The sequence below is a fragment of the Staurois parvus genome, unplaced genomic scaffold (genome assembly GCF_062004578.1).
Source record: "Staurois parvus isolate SC_StPar_1 unplaced genomic scaffold, SC_StPar_1.0 ptg000147l, whole genome shotgun sequence".
Taxonomy (NCBI): domain Eukaryota; kingdom Metazoa; phylum Chordata; class Amphibia; order Anura; family Ranidae; genus Staurois; species Staurois parvus.
Window position 1 is genome coordinate 22,298,977 of NW_028317943.1, and position 19,567 is coordinate 22,318,543.

Here is a 19,567-nt window from a genome sequence, read left to right on the forward strand (position 1 = left end):
GAGAGAAAGAGGGGGGGTGAGAGAGAAAGAGAAGGGGGAGCGAGAGAGAAGGGGCAGCGAGAGAAGTGTTGAGAAAGAGGGGGTGAGAGAGAGAAGGGGTGAAAGAGAGAGAAGGAGCAAAAGAGAGAGAGGGGACGAAAGAGAGAGAGAGAGGGGACGAAAGAGAGAGAGAGAGGGGACGAAAGAGAGAGGGGACGAAAGAGAGAGGGGACGAAAGAGAGAGGGGATGAAAGAGAGAGGGGATGAAAGAGAGAGGGGATGAAAGAGAGAGGGGATGAAAGAGAGAGGGGACGAAAGTGAGGGAATAAGAGAAGGGACGAAAGAGGAACGGGGGGGGGGTCAAGAAAAAGAGGGAGGGCAAAAGAGGGGGTGAGAGAGTTGGGATGAGAGAGAGAGGGGCTCCCCTATCCCCCCATATTACACTTTGAGACTCCCTCATCCCCTCCTCAAACCTATACTGGGAGAACACTCCTCCCCCACCAAAAAAAATGTATACTGTAATCTTTATAATTATTTCAGCAGGGTTCCCTGATCACAGCCGTGGTAAAGGTGTCAGTGTCTAGTCTTGCCACCTAATATGGACTGTCACCTTCCCGCAGCCTGCTGGCTCCATCACCAGCTGTGCAGTGAGTCACGATCACAGCCCGGGACTCTGACCAGCTCTTCCACCATAGGTGAGCTGCTTCTGAGATCGGAGGATGCCACTTCCTGCTTCTCTCCCCTCACTGTCCCCGAATGGTCAGTCCGCATCCACCTCTGGTGTCACCCATGTGCGGTCTTGTACCCCCCGCACCCCCATAGCGATGCCACAGTCTATTTTTGTTTAAAAGATCCTTGCGTGTCATGAACAGCAGTCCATGTGGCACCTGCACCCCAATGTACAAACACCAATGAGTTTTGCTTGCTTTGACTCCTGTCTACATCATGTGCCTTACCATCACCAAGTAGCAATAGTAGGATACATGAGAGGGGGCAGGGTAAGGTTTACCAAGCAGGTGGTTGGTGCCTGCATTCTGGGGAATAAGAGTTCTATACTGGCTGCCTACTATTTATTATAAAACGGGGGTTAAAAATGCCTCCATAAATTAGTTCTAAATTTGCTCATAGAAACTGCATCATCAAACCAGTTAGGGAAAATGCAGGGCATATTGTTAATTTCTTAGAAAAGCTAGTGTGGATTAAGAGGAATATACAGTATGTAGCTGTAATTAAGAAATATTAAATACTTCTAGTTTTTGCAATGCATACACGATGAGGACTTCTATCTAACAAATTGACCCTTAAATCCTTTGTGGGGAAGGAGTCTTACTGTAACTGTAGAAAAAGGAAATAATGTATTATTAAAAAAAGAATAAGTTTTAAAGCTGAACTCCAGCCAAACAACTAACTAAATACACAGATAAAACACATTGAAGGGTTTACCTGCCAAAGGATCTGCATTTCTGTTCATGCATTCCTAAGATTTGCATAGTTCTGCCACACAGCACAGTCTTGTTCTGAAGGGCAGAAAATCTGATTTTCCTTTACTGCAGTTTAGTTATACTTACAGGTCTTTACCCTCCTCCAGCCTGGGCTTGATGAGCTCATCTCTCTGGCACATTATTCTTTCCTCTCCTGTCAACATGCCTCTTGATAGTACATGAGCACTGTAGTACAATGGACTGGTTCCTTGCTCTTCCCTGTCCCAGTCCGAGCTCCACTATACAGTAGAATGCAAGAGGATGATACCATGTTTTCCTTTGAAAAATATATTTAATGAATACAAAACTGCATTCATTTGTGTATTTTCTATCAACCTGGAGCTCAGCTTTAAGAAACACAGTTGCGGGTATGAAGAAATTCGCTAACTTCAAATTTCCCATTTGGTCAGTAAATGAATGGCGCACTTGTATTTGGAATGGGCTGACATGCAACGTGTCATACTCGATTTGGTGCTTAGAAAATAAAGCAATATAGTAATTTCTATTTGTAAGACATTTTCTGGATTTTGGACTGAAACATGCAGGATTCATTAGACGTAACATACCTTGTCACTCTGAATTCCAAATACAATAGTCTACACTACCTTTCACTGTGTTCAGAAGCACTGTACAAGATTCAATACAATCTGATGATACATTTTGTACGAAGCACGATCATAAGAAACGGTGTTCATTTGGAGGATCGTTAAACTAGATAACAGAAAACAAGGATCCCTTTACTATTTACACTTCAACTCTCTATTTGCTTCATATTACATTAATCAGTTAAAAAATAAAAATAATGTAACAAAGTAAAAATGAGATACAGTAGTTATGATGCAGACATAATGTGGGTTGCGCAAGCCAGGACAACACAATAATTATTTATTGTAATTGTTTTGTATTAAACAAAAAATGACATGGAGTTCTAGTTGCAGTCTCGATAAAAGTAAAAATGATAGTCTGTGTACAGGATTCCAGCAAAGTTTGGATCCGTTGAACAATTTGCAAGATCCTATAAAATGAAAAGAGGAAAAAATATAAATATTATATAAATATTTGCTTCCTAGTTTTTCTCCTTTCTTTTTTTCTTCTCTGCTGAATCAAAGTGCTACGTTAAATTTATTGATGGTCTTCTTTAACTTCCTATAGGAAGGAAGAAAAAAAAATGCCTGGATGCCAGCAGGATGAGGGAAAACCACTTCTCTCCAGGCTCTTTCCTACCATGAGTTTATACATAAGGACCCATTCATATTTGTGGATTGCAGAAATGTGTGCATTTCCACAATGCATTGCACCTCATTGCACTTAGAGAAGATGAGTTACATTTTTATTTAAAAGTCGAGTGATTTTTCAGTATATAACATCAAAGAGACAAGTTGTCACACAGGATAGTAAAACTAAAAAAAAAAAACAACAAAGAGAAAAGAAGGACATGAAGGCCAAAGTACAGCACTGAACACAGAGTACCATTCTTAAAGAATATAGGAACAATTGAGTACTGTCCATGATACGTTTTTTATTTGCACTAACATACAATTTTGAGGACAAGCTTAGTGCAAATGCACTAATACGGCTACAATCACCTCAAGCATTAAAGAATATATAAACCCAACAATTCATATTCATGATATGTGCCTGCTGTACCATGTACTTTTATGAAAAAGTACCCTGTTCTCTTTGTATTGCTTTCTTTGTGTGAAATCCCTGGTGTTCCTGCCAGGCTCTCTGCGTTCCTATTTAAAACTGACCACACTAGGCAGGAGAGCACAGCATGGTCTGTTCTCTAGCTCTGCTGGGAACTCAATGTGCTCTCATCCAATGATCATTCTTGTCCTGACACAGCCCTCTGCACAGCTTATCACTGGGAAGATCAGTGTTCTGCTGTTTCTCCTCCCCCAGCTCTTATGCAACTGAGAACAAAGGGTATGTGATCACTTTCTATCTATACACAAATGTTTTGCCTTTCATTTCTTTTTTAAATTGAATGTGTTGTTTTAAAAGGTGAGGGCTAAAAATCACTTTAAGTGGATATGACACCTGTACACCTCTATACTATAGAATAAGCGGACAGTTATCCTACAAGTCACAGTAAATGTAGCATTCTCAACAAAAAATAATCAACGGACACATCACATCTATCCAGCTAGACCATATTGCATCAAACTTGCATAGACCATTAAAAAGTAGTTCTCCCAAACAGAATATATTTGTTCATTTTGGATTTCCACTCATCTACTGTTGGTGGATTAGCAGATACCCATTGTAAAGTAATCAGTATTCGTGCAAAAAAGAGTGATGACTGCTGAAGTTAAGTTAGAACACCACATAGTGGAATACACAAAACCTAAGATATATAAAATTAGATTGGGGCTTGGGTAGTACCATATAGATCATTTAAGGGTGCGATAACACCATGCCAGTAGTGTCTAAGCTTTGGGCTTCTCCACAGTAAATGAATAAGGTTACCATGCCAGTGGTTGCATCTGGCACAGTGTAAGTTATTCTTGAGGCCTATTCTATACAAAAACATCAGGCGTACGGTATACTCTATGCAAAACAATAAGCTGTGTCACCCTATGTGTTGGAGAGAGTGAAACTATCTGGCCGCTCTGCAATAGATCATTCCAAAGCTCCTTAGAAAGGGGACACAAATGCATCTACGATTACAGGGGAGAGGAAACTTAAGGAGACATTTTGCCAACAACTACATGCATGCTGATGAGATAAGCCCTTTAGTAGACTCAGCCCTGGTAAGTTTATTAAAAAAAAAAAAAAAAAGCGTGAGAGAGAAGGAGGTAGAAGGCATTATCAAGCCCCACATATGGAGTACCTGGCACCATTGGAAATAATGATAGAACCAATTTTGTTCCAAACTGAACTCTGAACACAGCTGTTGAAAGGATTTTAGGGTTCCATCAGAGTAAGGCTGAAACAGAGCTGTGACTCCCGCCCTCTCCCACCTTAAAGCCTTCTAGCTGAGAATGTTCAGCCAGCATATTGTTGGACCAGAGCAGGCATCGCACTTTGATATCCTTCCACTGAAACTCATAGGAGTCGGGCGAAAAATTGTTGGCCAAACAATAGCTTCATCCAAACATAAGCAGCCACTGTTTAGGTATTTTGATAGCTGATGTGGGAAATGTATCATCAATGTTGTAAAGCGTGGAAGAACCTGTTAGATACATGTGTGTGTTGTCAGAATTAGTTGTCGAAGGAACATTTGTTTTCATTGGGCGATTCATTCTCACCACTTGCTCTTGCTTTTAGATTTCCCCTCACTTTTGTCTCTGTTACAATAATCACAAGGACAAACAGATGGGTGAGTCTGCCCGGCAGGGACGCAAATACTCTGGGGCCACATAGTAAACTATTCCAATAATTGCATAAAACCCTACATCATAAAAAATAAATATAGCATTAACAGTAAAGGAGTAGCTGCACTAAATATCGGTGTCTCCAATGAGAACAGTGGGTATACCACTAAGCCTCCAATGTAATCTTGTACTACAACTGAAAACCACCCCTCATCTTCAAAGGTATGATATAGATATGACACAGAGCAAACAATGGTTTTAATTTCCTAGTTTTTGTATAGGGTATGGAATAAAAAAGGTGTAATGTAATCCTCCATGAAAGCAGGTGCTGCTCATCCTCAGCCATCACTATTAGTAATAATAATAATAGAGTCTAGGAAGTTACTGACTACCATTGGGTTACATAGATAATAGCTGTGTTCTTTATTGTATTTATTAGCTGTATTCTAAGCACATTTAGGGCAACTTACCGGAGTGGCCACACGAAAATGGTATTCACTGTCAAATAGATAGGCTACAGGGAGGATCCAGTGATGCTGAAGACCCTATGACATAAGAATGACTTAGAAGGACTAGGTAAATACATTTATAAATCAAGGAGAGATAATAAAGCAAATCAACCGATATACCAAAGCAAACAAATATTTTAAGTAACATTAAAATGACTAAATTGATAAAAACTCCTAAACAGTTTAACAAATTGTGCAGACAGTCTTTGATGGGAAAATTCAGTGTTCTTTTGACATTACTCAGTATAATGCACAGGAAAAGCTGCACACCGATGATGTCTTCACAGGCAAAACTTTAATCAGCCGACAATCTTCAGTACATGGTCCTGCACTTAGGGCCACCCCCAGGAAGCTTTTTGGCCGATTGAAGTTTTGCCTGTGAAGACATCATCTGTGTGCGTACTACCTTTGGATTATACCGAGTGATGTGTGGCAGAGTGATGGACTCCAACCCAGTACCCGGTTCCAGCATCTGATGGCTGAGTGGAGCACTTAAAGGATGGAGCAGTGCACTTTTCTTTGACTCTTTGATGCTGCTGAGATCATTCAGAATTCACTGCAAGTGCATTTGACCTGCCTCAGCTGCTTTTGAATTCCCATAGATTGTATAGGGAGAGAAGCAAACAATATTCCGTCACCATAGGCTCTAATAATGTTATGTCATAATTGCTTCAATGGCCCTAAAAATATTGAAATGGTCAGAAAAACTACCGATGTAATTAAAATGAGGACGCTGCATATAGCATTTGACTTGAACTAAAATGCAAAACAAACCAAAATAATCTGTTTGGTGTGCAACAATAAGAGAGACTGCAGTTACCACTTTATGTGAATACAAGATATGTACAAACTGAAAAAACAAACACTGCACTGTCTCTTTAATTCAAATAAAGTGATAAATGTGCCTAAATTCTGTAAGCCACCTGACAAGTAATAATTAAGTTCAGAAAACCATAAAGTGTGCAAAACCAAATATTGTGCAATAATTGCTCCAACACTAAAGTGCTGTTGTGCAGTAATTCAAATGTAAAAGTATATGTATATGTAATATTCCCTACACTAATGAAAAACATCACCCTAAATGCAATTTTTGCTCTTTTTTTGTTTATAGTGCAAAAAATAAATCACCCAGTAGCGATTAAATACCACCAAAAAAAAGCTCTATTTGTGTGAAAAAAAAAAGATAATTTCATATGGGTACAGTGTTGCATGGCCGCGCAATTGTCATTCAAAGTGAGACAGCGTTGAAGGCTGAAAATTGGTCTGGGCAGGAAGGGGGTAAAAGTGCCCTGTAGGGCAAGTGGCTAAAGTGATTGTAAGGCTTGGGGTTGTTTTTTCTATAAAAATAACAAACATGTTATACTTACCTGTTCTGTGCAATGGTTTTGCACAGTGCAGCCCTAATCCTCCTTTTCTCGGGTCCCCTGCCACCACTCCTGGCTCCAACCACCCTTCCCCCGCTGAGTGCCCCCATAGCAAGCAGCTTGCTATTGAGGCACTCAAGTGTGCTTGCTCCTGATCCCTGCTCTGTGTGTCCATGAGACACATAAAGCAGGGCTTGACCCCATCCCCCTCCCTTCTGACTGGCTTTGATTAACAGCAGTAGCAGCCAATGGCTCCTCATTTGAGCCAATGAGGAGCGAGAGAGCTGAAAGAGCCTTGGCTATTGTGCACATTCCTGGATCAAGATCAGTTTCAGGTATGTATTTAGAGCGGGCTGTGGGGGAAGCTGCATGCAGAAGGTTTTTACCTTATTGTATAGAATGCAGTAAGGTAAAAAACCTTCTGCCTCTGCAACCACTTTAAGATAACTAATATGACCTTGTCATCTGATAAGTCATGGCAAGTCACAAAACTATGTTTCCCATTAAAAAAAAATTAATAACTTCAGTTCAATGGATTTAGCTTGTTAAATGTATGTAGGAAAACAGAAGTGTCCACAATTTTCTCAAATGATCATGACATATTTCAATTAATAATACCAATTACAGTTTCTTGCAGCAAATGAGACATGTGACTAAGTGTAAGAAGTGACCCTATGGGATTTTACCATGCTGCAAACGATTGTGACATAATGAGGGCTCCGCCGCCATCTACTATTCTTTCCACCAGTTTTTATTTTTATTAGTCCAGTTTACAGTTTTTACCTGACTTGCCTCTGGAGAATCCTCTCTTTTTTTCCTTACATGAACACCTCTGTTACAGATATTCCCCAGAATCACCTTACACTGGTAGACAATCAGTGGCTCTGTAGTGCTAAAAGCAGGAATAGCATACAACACAAATTAATGACAAGAAAAGCACAGCATTAATGAAGAAATTCAGATAAATTACAACTCATCAGATATTTTAAGATAACTTTAAATAAAGGCATAATAAGCATATTAACATATAACTTTTGAAAGATTTGTATTTCCACTTATAAATTTAAATGTAGAGTAGAGGATTAAGCCTCATAACTCAGGGCACCAAACAGCTTGCTATCATAGAAGTAGTAATGAATTGAAAATTGTATCAAATTTTTTGGGAGAATGTAAGGACTGTGGACCTTCACCTGATGCTTAAAAAAAAAAAAGTTCAGCGAGAGGACAAAACAATCACTTGAAACACTGGGGGAAACCCACACAGAATGGCATTAAAATAGGAAAATGTAGTCCCATTGGGATGGAGCTGCCCCCCAAAAGAAGGCCTGCAGCTATTGATTGATTTGCAAAAGGCATTTAATTCAGTATTGTGGACTAATCTTTCCCAGATCCTGGAACTATGGGGGTTTGGTCCCCATTTCCTACAAATTCCAAAGTCTGTATACTTATACTTCCAAGCCCATTGTGACTGAGACTTTAGTTATATGAGAACGTTTGAACATAAAAGTTGTTGAGTGTGGCCCCAAAACTCTTAAATGAGCTTTGTTTGTGGATGATTTGCTTTTGTTTCTTCAATTCCCAACATCCTTCATATTATACATGATATCAGAGACATTTCTGACCTCAGGGTGAATGGGACCAAGTCGATGGCTATGAACAATAATGTCCTTAAGGAAATGTTGGATAGACTGCAGGAACATTTTCCTTTTATCTGGAAAGACATCGCTCCTATACTTGGGAATTCACCTTACCCCTTTCCGGCCATGGCACTATCATCTTAACTATCCTGTACTATTTATATGTCTGGAAGAGGAATTTCTTAACTGATCGCTTTTTGATCCATTGTCCATAGGTAGAAATAATAACATAAGAAATAATAAGAAATAACAGTAAAAATGACTATATTGCCCAGGCTTCTATACAGTTTTTTTTCAATATCTGTCAGTGCCAACTAGACATTCAGATTTGATGAGGTTTCAATAGAAAGTGATACACTGCATATGGGGAAAGAAGGGACAAAGTCTCACAAAAAGGGTCTTGTTTTCATTCAGATCTCATGAGGGAATAGGGGTTCCTAAACTGGGACTATTACCAAGCTGCTGAGCCTCTTCATTGTCTATTCCAGAAGGGTGCCGCCTTTGTTGTTTTAGAGACTATTTCACCCCTCACTATAGATTTTGTGATGTGGAAATCTCATAGGTAGCGACCTCCGTTCATGGCTCCAACGTTGTCACATTTGTTGACTCTGAATTCACCTCACTAGGCTCCTTTATTAAATAACTCTAATTTTTCTTCAGGAGTAGATGCTAGAGCATTCAAATGGTGGCTTAATAAAAGGGCTATATTGTACATGGAAATACTTAACTTCTGCTGGATCCTTCACACTACGCCATTGTCTTTCTAAACTAAAAATGCTTCATTAGGAATATTTTAGCTTTCATCAAATTTCCCATTTTTTTGAGGTCTTTATTATCTGAGTCTTCAGACCCCACTTCAGAACCCCAGGACGAATCACAAAATTACCTATACAACAACATCCTAATAAAACTTTGCTTAATGGCCCAATACCCAACGCCTTGTAATATGCAGTGATACCCATTGCCCAAATAAATCCTCTAACTTTACAGCAGGTCAAGCACAAAATCTCACGGATTATGATTCATGAAAAGTTAATTAATGATTAATGATAAGGTGGGATAATTTGAGGAGACCTGAGATCCTGGGGCACAACATGTACAAGTCCAGCCGACATTATTTTCTTTATTTCTCTGCTCCTTTTCCTTCTCTCTTTCAGATTGTTTTCTTTGCTTCTCATTTTATTTTTTTGCTGGATAGCAGGCCTTTTGGTTTTCTTAAAGACAAGGAGTCTCAAGACACGATTCCTGATGAACAGCTGTTTACTTTGTTTTATGTCATCTCCTGCTTGGCGTATATTTAGTATGGGGTAATCAATATTGTCTTTCTCATTACATCATTGTCAAATGTTATTGTATTATGTACCTCTTTGCTTAATATTTAAAATCTTGATCATAAAAATAAGAAAATGTGTATAATGGAATAGCAAGTCACAGTCCACACTCAGCCCAGGTGGAATGCTGTGGTCAGGGCTCGGAGAGAATTTTTCAGGTAAGGACTGGTAGTATCAGAAATAGAAATCAACTGAAACAGTTTTGTAAATGGGAATGGCCTTAAAATTCCTCCTGACCTCATTGGGCAAGTCTGATTAGCAGCTAAAGGAAACATTTGCTGGAAGTTATTTCTACTAAGGAGGTTATAACAGTTACTAAGCATAAAGGATCTTTATAAAATCATGGACTATGATTATTTAAATAATGCATTCCATAAGAACATGAAATAGCTGAAGTTCTTTGAGTGTTAATACTTTAGGAAAATTGTGTTTGTACTTCAACTGAAGACCAGACCACCATTAGTGCAGAAATCCAGATGTCCCTTTGTCACAAATATTCAGATATCTTTTTTTGTTTCACCACCCTAATCCAAAATGCTTCACACCTGCTGATAACAGTGTTTTCTATGGCCACATCGGTCAGTATTTTACCAGAATTTAACTGGTTACCTCGGCATCTGGGTTGCTCTACACGCTTATTTAAAGAAGTATGCAAAGCATTATTTTCATCTTAATTAGCCACATAATATAAATACAGGGTATTTAAGAAAACAAAAAGGGTCCCCACAAATCAGGCCCAGGAATAGAGGAGAATGCCCATACTTTCCAGTCTGGCAAAGTGAGGGATAATTTCCCCTATTGGAAACATACTTAAATAAAAACCTAAGAAATTATCTAATCCTCTTTACTTTATTAAATAGGTCTTTTATTGTGGTTTGTTTCTCTATTAAAAAAAGTTTTCCTACTATGTTCTGCCCAGAAATCAGAGCTTAACGATACAGAAAGTAAGGGGAAAGCTCCCCAGCAAGAACAAGGACACCCATAAGAACCTGACATAGACTATTTCTTTCCCCAGTCTACAATTAGGAAGTGATTTTTACAATAAAGTTCCAGATTTGCAGACAAGAGTTCCATCAGTTTGGGAGACATAGGGCACGCAAAAACGCATCAAAAATGTACATGCAGGCATCTCAGGGTGCCTGCTTTTAATTACAGGGTTAGACAAAAAAATGGAAACACTACATGATTTGTAGTTGTGAAAGTGATGTCATGTTTCGCTTTGAAAGCGGAAGTTATGAAATACTCTTTTGCTTCACGCAGTGAATGACAAAAGTGAGGCTTCCCACCTGTTAGCTAGGTGTCTCATCACAGTGAAAGCAAAAGAATGTTACATCACTTCCACTTTCAACGTGAAACATGTCGTCACTTTCACATCTGCAAATCATGTAGTGTTTCCATTTTTTGTCTAACCCCTGTAATTAAAAGCAGGCACCCTGATATGCCTGTATGCACCTTTTGATGTGTTTTTGAGTACCCTAGGTCTCCCAATAAGGAAGCTCTTGTCTGCAAATCTGGAACTTATGCTTTAGAATGTTTAGTGAATTAAACAGTTTACAAAATAAAGCAAAAAAAAATTAATCATAGTAATACTATGAAAAACACTAAGCCATCATTTCCATCAGGAAATACCATATAACGACTGAATGACTAGGTATTAAAAATAAATGTGTCTTTATCCCACATAGCAGCCTATACTAGTTGAAATGCTACTGGTGCAGAGGCCTGACCATAATTCCTTACAATCCTTATGAGAAATGGGTGAGATGACAACTGGGTCAAGGGCTCTCCTGAGTGTTCTTCTACAGAGGATAGTAAAGCTCACATCAAAGTGGAGATTGGACTGTACATGCCTCTGTGCATAAATAAACAAAACCTTAGCAGTCATGGGGATTTAAATGAGAAAACAAGTAGATTGCAATGTGTCAAGGGAATGACAAGTCTGAGTAATTGAACAATAAAGAAGATTATTGCAAATAACAACAAAGCCAACTTTCAGCACAAGTAAGGCTGTGACTAACAGGTTTTTTTGTCACACTGAAAAGCATAGCAAAACATGAGTAGTGACACAGATTATGAGAGGTATTTATTTTACAACTGATTTAAGCTTTGTACTGGACACTTGTGTTCATGCGATTTATGTGAAATAGTCTTTCAGGTTTAAAGTTAAATCTTACAGTTGGCTGCCCAAGTTTGCTGGATCAATGGTAAAAAATAAAGACAAACTGTTGGAAATAGTTTGCTTATTGAGAGGCAGTCTAATTTGCACAAGATATTTGGCTGAATATGTTGGAAACTTGATTAGCAGGAATATACATAGTATTTTCACAGATTTTTTAAAAATACATACAAAAACAGACTGGCTTGATGGAGATCAATATTTAAAAAAAAAAACAAAAAACTGAATATAGTTTGCAATTATAGATGTACATATGTACAGTTCTCGCAGCAGCTGTATCATTAAGTAAAGAAAATAGGTACATTAGGGGAAAAAATTTATAGGAAAGATTTTTGATGCACAACTTACACAAATTCCATTAGAATTCAAGTACTTTTATTAGCAAAATTTAAAAAGGAAATTCTTTACCAAATAAACTCATGCCCCCACTCGCTTATTTTTAAAAAGTCAATTTTACATATATTGTGTTAACAATAAGAACCATCTTTCCTTCATATTTTAACAAATATACCCATAATGGCAAGCTTTGAAGAACAAGCATTGAAATCACAACACGTGTCCCATTTAGACTCCGGTCGAGGTTTTGAAAGACTTTAGGTTATCATTGCCTGACACAACTGGACCATCAGGATCACAGATAACTGGGTATTTTTTTTGTAGACGCTTTCTAATCAGGTACTGCCATGCTCAATCAATACTGAAATGGTAACTAAGGAGTAAGTTGCAAAAACAGAAAATTTCCTTTCAAATACTGACCGTAATTTTTCCTTTCCTGATGGACTCCATGGCAGCCTACGTATGGGTTTATCCCCACCTAATCCAGTCTTATAGGACCCCACTCCCATAAATTTTTGCTCAGAGCCAGAGGCCTCTTTTCATAAATAGCCTACTCATGCCATTGAGAGGTTACTACTGCTGCCATGGAGTCCATCAGGAAAGGAAAATTATGGTAAATATTAGATAGGAAATTTTCCATTTTCCTGACAGACTCCTTGGCAGCATACGTATGGAAAATAACTAGCCATATACACACAGGTGGGCAGTTGCTGAACAAAAAGTTTTAATTTGCACTGTTCACAGACAGGACTCACAAACCAAAATTAACAGGATAAAGAAGCAGGCTCTACACAATATTGAGCCATAGAGGTGTTGATCGAGGACCACAAGCCCACTCTACAAATTATCCCGGGGAACATGCCACGAAGCCGCCTGGTTGAGTGTGCAAGCACCTCCTCTGGAGGAGCCAAACCCTTAGCTCTGTTGGTCATCTGGATGGCCTGAATGATCCATGCTGCAATGGAGCTAGATGAGGCATGATCTCCCTTGTTCTTCCCATGATAGAGAACAAACAGATAATCAGTCGGAAGGGAGCTGTGGCTTGCAGATACAGCGTTAGAGTTTCCCCCACATCCAGCGGGTGTACGTTAGTACGCCAAGAGGTTCTGAATGTTGGAAAAACAATCTTCTTGTTCTCATGGAAAACTACTGTTACCTTGGGATTTGAGCTGCGCATAGGTTTCACCTGATCTAGGAAGAATGTAAAGAACGGTTCTTTATATCTGAGGGCTCCAATTTTGCAGACTCTTTTTGCTGACGCAATAACCACGAGAAAGGCAGACTTGATTGAAAGCTCTTTGATTGTGGTCGGCCCTGTATACTCTATATCAGCTTCCAAGAGAAAATCAAGGACAAGAGGAAGGTCCCACTTAGGGAATCTTGGCTTTCTCTGAGGTCTCAGCCTTACCACTCATCTAAAGAACTGGCAAACAAGAGAGTGTCTGGCCCATGACACCACAGTAAAGGCTGACACGGCTGTCACCTGTACTCTAAGGGAGCTGACTGATCAAGCGAGGTCTAAGACTGTTGGCAGGAATCCCTGGAAATCCTGAACTCTTGGATTACAGTATGATCCACCATTAACCAACACATTCTACAAATTGTGACCAGATTCCCCCATAAACCTTGTTGGTACTCATTCTACTGGCATCCATCAGAGTAGGGATGACTTCAGCAGGACTGCCTAGGGCCTCCAGTCCCCCCCCCCTCAAGAACCAGACCATTAGATGAGGCTGAACTGGGAAAGGATGTAGTGTTGCCTCCTGCGATAGAAGGTCTGGCCTGAGAGGCAGAGGGACTGGATCCTGAATGCTGAGCTGCGCCAGCAAGGGGAACCATGGCTTGTTCTGTACAGAATTACCACCACTATTTCCACCTCTTCTGCCCTGAGTCTTCATAGAAACCTGAGGATGACTGGACCTGGAGGACACACATAAGTCTTGCAAAACCTCCACTGATCCACCAAGGCATCTATCCTGGCCTGGGGATAACAATCCCTCATGTAATACTTCTCTAGTTTGTTGCTGCATGGAGAGGCAAATGGGTCTACTTCGGGGTTGATTCCGTGGATCAGAATCCAATCGAAGACTCTTGCATGGAGAGACCACTCGTTGTCTAATTGGGCCCTAAATAGAAAATCCACTTGAGAGTTCCCAACTCCGGGAACATACACTTCCCATAAATTGGACAGATTTTTCTGAGCTCAGGACATGATTGGCTCAACTTCCCATAAAAGGGATAGACTACGGGTCCCACCCTGCCTTCTTATGTAGAAAACCACCTTGGGAATTGTCTAGCTTTAAGAGCACTGACGTTCCATCCATCAGATGGTGGAAGGCTTGAAGAGCACAGAGTGCTGCCCAAAGCTCCAGGACATTCAACATGACCTTGTGAGAGGGAAATCTCCATCTGCCCTGAGCTACGTCTGATAGTCAATGAGCACCTCATCCTGTGTTGCTGGCATCCGTTGTGATTGTGATCCAGGTAATGAGGGCAATTGAGCAGCAGTTGAGTAGATTTTTACATTGCAGCCACCAAAGAAGACTCCCCCTCATAGTCGAGGTTATGTAAATAACCTGTTCCCTGCTCCAAGGACTCCACTGTCCTGAAAACCCTTCTGGAGAGGTCAAAACCTCCACTGTGCCCACTTTACCATAAGCATGGTGGCCACCATGGTACCCATGATCTTTAGGCACTAAAGGGCTTGAAGATGTGAAGAGGGCAAGACCAGTAGTATCCTGCTCCAGACCAACGGAATCTTCTCTAAGGGCAGGGAAATGGTACCCTGACTGTATTGAAATGAGCCCGAGAAACACCAGAGACTGCAGGGGCTCCAGGTGGCTTTGTTCAACAGCCACTCGAACTCGAGAAGTGTCGAGATGACTTGGGCTCTGTGTTCCAGCAGCTCCTCTCTGTCCTGGGACAGCAGAAATAGGTCATCCAGATATGGTGCAGGTGAATGCCTCTCGTTCTGATCAGGGTCACGATAGCCAATAAGACTTGAAAACATGCAAGGTGATGTTGAAAGCCCAAAAACAACAGGTTAACTGGAAGGAAACTGAAGGAACTCCTGAAAATCTTCCACTATGGGCACAAAAGAAAAAAAAATACAAATACAGATATGTGCTACTGAAAATTTTGAGCTATGAAGAGTATGAAATGCTGCTCTACTGACCTGATGCTTGAAGGCGAGTATATGGCCTCAGCAAGCACTACTCCCCTGGCCACACCCCCTGATGCGTTTTACCCTGCCCACCAGGGCTTAGGCATACAGGTGGGGAGTATAAGCAAAGCCAGAGTATTTATGCACCATTGGCAGTGAGTAAGAAAGGGTGTGTGTAAGGGTGTGTGTAAGGGTGTGTGTAAGGGTGTGTGTAAGGGTGTGTGTAAGTGTGTGTGTGTGTGTGTGTGTGTTGATATGGAGAAAGGAATGTGGAGTGAAAAACAGTGAATTAAAAGTGAGACACAATGAAAAATAGAATAAGTAAAGACTATAAAAAAGTATGAAAAGATGAATAAAGGGAAAGAATAAAAAAAAATGATAATGAAAATAATAAGGATAAAATAAATGATGAAAAGCAGGCATAAGAGGATGGAAAAACAAATGAATATGGAAAAGATAAAAGAAAAAAAGAATTAAGAATAATGAAGTGAAAAAAATGTGAGCGAAAAACAATAATAAAAAAAAAGAAAAATACATATTCCTACGCAATTCATAGTGTGAACCAGGGCTTTATTCTTTGTCTGCACAAAAAAATCTACTATTAATTGACTACAATATGTACATAATTCTGCCACCAGAATCCTCACTAGCTCTGGTAAAAGTGACCATATTACCCCTATCCTGGACTCCTTGCACTTGCTATCCATTTCCCATAGACTTTAAGATCCTCTTGCTCAAATATAAGGCTCTTCATGGCTTGGCACCGCATTATCTGTCTGACCTTTTATCAACGTAACCTCCGCTTCGTAACCTCCACTCCTCAAATTCTGGTCTTCGGTGTGTCCCCCTACTCACCTACACTTGATGGGAGACAGAGCCTTCTCTCCTGCTATGCTACACAACTCTGGAATTCTCTTCTTTCTTCCAAGGAATATCAGAGTCATCTTCTCTAAACTCATTCAAATCAAATCTAAAACCATTTTTCTTTAGACAAGCTTTCACTTAAAGTGTTACTAAACCCAGGACCCTGCATTCACTATATCTGGTCTCCCACAGTACACAGAATGTGGAAATGCATTTATCTTAGTAAATATAAACTGCTAAATAGCTTTTCTCATCAACAGTATATAGTAGTTTTGTGACTCCTATCAGTGTCCAGCTGAGCACTGGTTAAAGCTTGTAGGAGGAGTTTTCATTCTGGTCTGACTGTCCTATGAGACTGCATAACCCCTGACCCTCTGTCTGGACAGTGCTGATTAGCCCTGTGCTGATCACATGCATCCTCCCAAGGAAAAACCTAGCAAAATCTAGCACTACACACCAAACTGTGCATGTGCAGAGTGTCCCAGAGGCTGTGTTCTATCAGGAGATGAATTTGGGAAAGTAGAAGGGGAGGATCAGAGAAAACAGGATCAAACATCCTTTTTACACAATGCAGAGGATTAACCCCTTAGGTTCCACAGTGAGTATAACAAGCATGCTTTGCTGCATATACAGCCCGATTTTACTGCTGTGGGTTTAGTAACACTTTAATGGTCCTTTTTTTCCTATGTTTTATACTGTGTATTTCTTGTTTGTTTTCTTTGTAAAGCCTTTTGAGAAGCTACCTTTAAAGGCACTATATAAAATAAAGTTTATTTTTATTAACCTGTTGCCGCCCGGCCTATAGGCAGATGGCGGCTGGGCGAACACCTCGTCTCTCTGGGTGGACGCCATATGGCGTCCTTTCCAGAGCGTGCATTGCGCATGCCCGCAGGGCTGCGCTGCATCACGATCTGTCACTGGCCATGTACCTCGGACACGGCTGATGACAGATCTGTGTCCCGTTCCCAGTACCATGTGACAGTTGTATACAATAGATTGATGGCATGAAAGGAAGCCATCAATTGTATACAAGTGTGTCTAGCTGTGAATGGTCACAGTGATCACATGCACAAGCTGGACAATCACAGCTAATCACAAAAAAAACCCCTGAATGAATCAATTTCATTCAGGAAAATGCTTGCTTATAGCAAAGTAATTCTTGTGTAAGAAAAAAAAAATACTGATCACTTCACCAAAGTAGTACAATGTTACTATGGTAACATTATACTACTTTGGTCATAGTGAAATATGAAAAAAATCTTTAAAAAAAAAGAGAAAAAGTAATAAAAAATTTAAAATTTAAAAAAAAAAAAACAATTTTTTTTTTGTACTGTCACCAGTCAGTGTCCCTGATCACCGCCATGCCAGGTGACGCTGTACTGCACTGGTGACAGTATGTAAAAAAAAAAGTGAAAATCATTTTTTTAATTTCATTTTCTGAAAAATGACAAAAAAATTACAACTTCAAAAAACTCGCCATGCCTGTTATGAAATACTATTATGACTATCTACTTTGCAAAAAGTGGTCATTTGGGGGATATTTGTACTATTCTGACATTCCTGGACCTCAAGAAATTAGATTGGCTGTCAGTACTTCAGAATCAATCAATTTTCAGATATATCCCATAGTTTGTGAACTCTATAACTTTCCTACAAACTAAATAATACATCCTAATTTGGGTTATTTTCACCAAAGACATGTAGCAGAATACATCTTGGCATAAATTTATGAAGAACAATTATTTATTTGCAAACGTTTATAACAGAAACAAAGAAAAACGTGTTTTATTTTGTTAATTTAGCAAAGAATAAAAACCCCAGTGGTGATTAAATACCACCAAAAGAAAGCTCTAGTTGTGTGAAGAAAATGATAAAATTTTAGTTAGGGTACAATGTTGTATGACCGCGCAATTGTCATTCAAAGTGTGAGAGCATTGAAACCTGAAAATTGGCCTGGGCAGGAAGGGGGTAAAAGTGCCCAGTATGGAAGTGGTTAATAGTATTACAATGTCCCAGTGAAGTATTGCACTCTCTTTGGAGACTGAAACACAGCAAGTGCCAGAATTCTTTCCAGATCAGGAACTAAGTAGACAGGGTAAATGCTTGATTAACCAGCTTGGAAGGATCACCAGAATTATTAGTATGATACAGAGGAACTGACTGGTTAATGTCAATCATTTATGATCTAAGATTGTTGATTGCATGTCTTCCCTCATGAGGTGCTGCAACTAGAGTGTTCTCAACCAATTCATTAATACCTATGAGAGGTATCAAAGACTGTGCCATAAATATACTAATCTCTCAATGCAGTACAATACTTAATAGTCACAGGAAGAATTAACCCTTTCGCTGCCAGGCTCTGCGCTTCACTTTTAAAATCAGGTGGCTTGACCATTTTAGTAATTTTTCCATTGCTTTTTTATTTTTCCCTTACAGCTTTCAGAGTTTGTAAGAGGCCCACCAAACCATATATTTTCTGAAAGCACATGACCAGTAGTATAAAAATGTGCTACTTATTTTTTTAGGCTCCGCAGTAGTTGCCCAAATGTTTATCAGATCTCTATTGTGACTAAAAAAAACACTAAGATCCTGGGAAAAATTGGGAAGCTCCGCAAACGCCGTTCAATCAAGTGCACTGCATGAAGTTGTGGTACATTTTTCTACAAAAATGGGGTTAAAACAGGTGGTGAGGAGGTGTTGCATTGCTTCCTAACTGCCTATCAGTAGCCTCTAGAGCATATTCTCGGGTTTCAGAGGTAAGGGAGATTAAGACCCTTAGCCCTGCTTCAAACTAGCCCACAGGCTACGGGTCTGGTTATGGCTGCAGGAATCACACCTGTTTCCTCACCTGCAATCCCCTGCAGTGAGACACATGGGGCTGCCATTGATTCTGAATGGCACCCCCACACATCCCAGCCCACATCACGATTGCGGGTGCGGGAACTGCAAGGAATCCGCATGGTCAAAAAAAGGAGCTTTAGAAAAAGGTGAATGTACTTTTTTTTTTGCATGAAACGCAGTCACGGCAGCCCATTCAAATGAATGGGCTGCTGTGTCCGCACAGATGCAAGCCACATGGCTGGCACTAGTGTGAACCTAGCCTTATTATTTCTTTTTTTCTTTACAATTTTGTTTTTGTTAAAATTAATTTTTAATATTTTTTTACTTTTTTCTTTTTTTGGGGGGGGGGGGGGCTTTGGAGAGACATCAGGGGGTCTAAACAGACCTCTAAAGTCTCTTTTTTGAGACAGAGAAAGGGACTGTAGACAGTCCCTTTTTCTGCAGCCTGTGCTGTGCTTTAGATGCATGGATAGGAGTCTGTATAGACTCCTATTCATTCACAAACTGAAACATAGTAAACACAGTTTACTATGCGTCAGTAATTAATGAATACAGATGCGATCTGAACT

At 39.8% G+C, this 19,567-nt stretch overlaps 1 protein-coding gene across 2 annotated transcripts in view; it reads right to left on the minus strand.

Annotated features, from left to right (window-relative positions):
- Positions 1–2,306: 2,306 nt before the first annotated feature.
- The window catches only part of MYRFL (myelin regulatory factor like), a 160,456-nt gene continuing 143,195 nt past the window's right edge, over positions 2,307–19,567 (minus strand). For both annotated transcript variants that reach the window (XM_089674114.1, XM_089674113.1), the window contains 3 exons: positions 7,434–7,542; positions 5,248–5,322; positions 2,307–2,475 (listed from right to left, as the gene is read on the minus strand). In XM_089674114.1, coding sequence (XP_089530240.1) covers positions 2,389–2,475; positions 5,248–5,322; positions 7,434–7,542 — 271 coding nt within the window. In that variant the 3' untranslated portion in view covers positions 2,307–2,388. The remainder of the gene's footprint in view (positions 2,476–5,247; positions 5,323–7,433; positions 7,543–19,567) is intronic.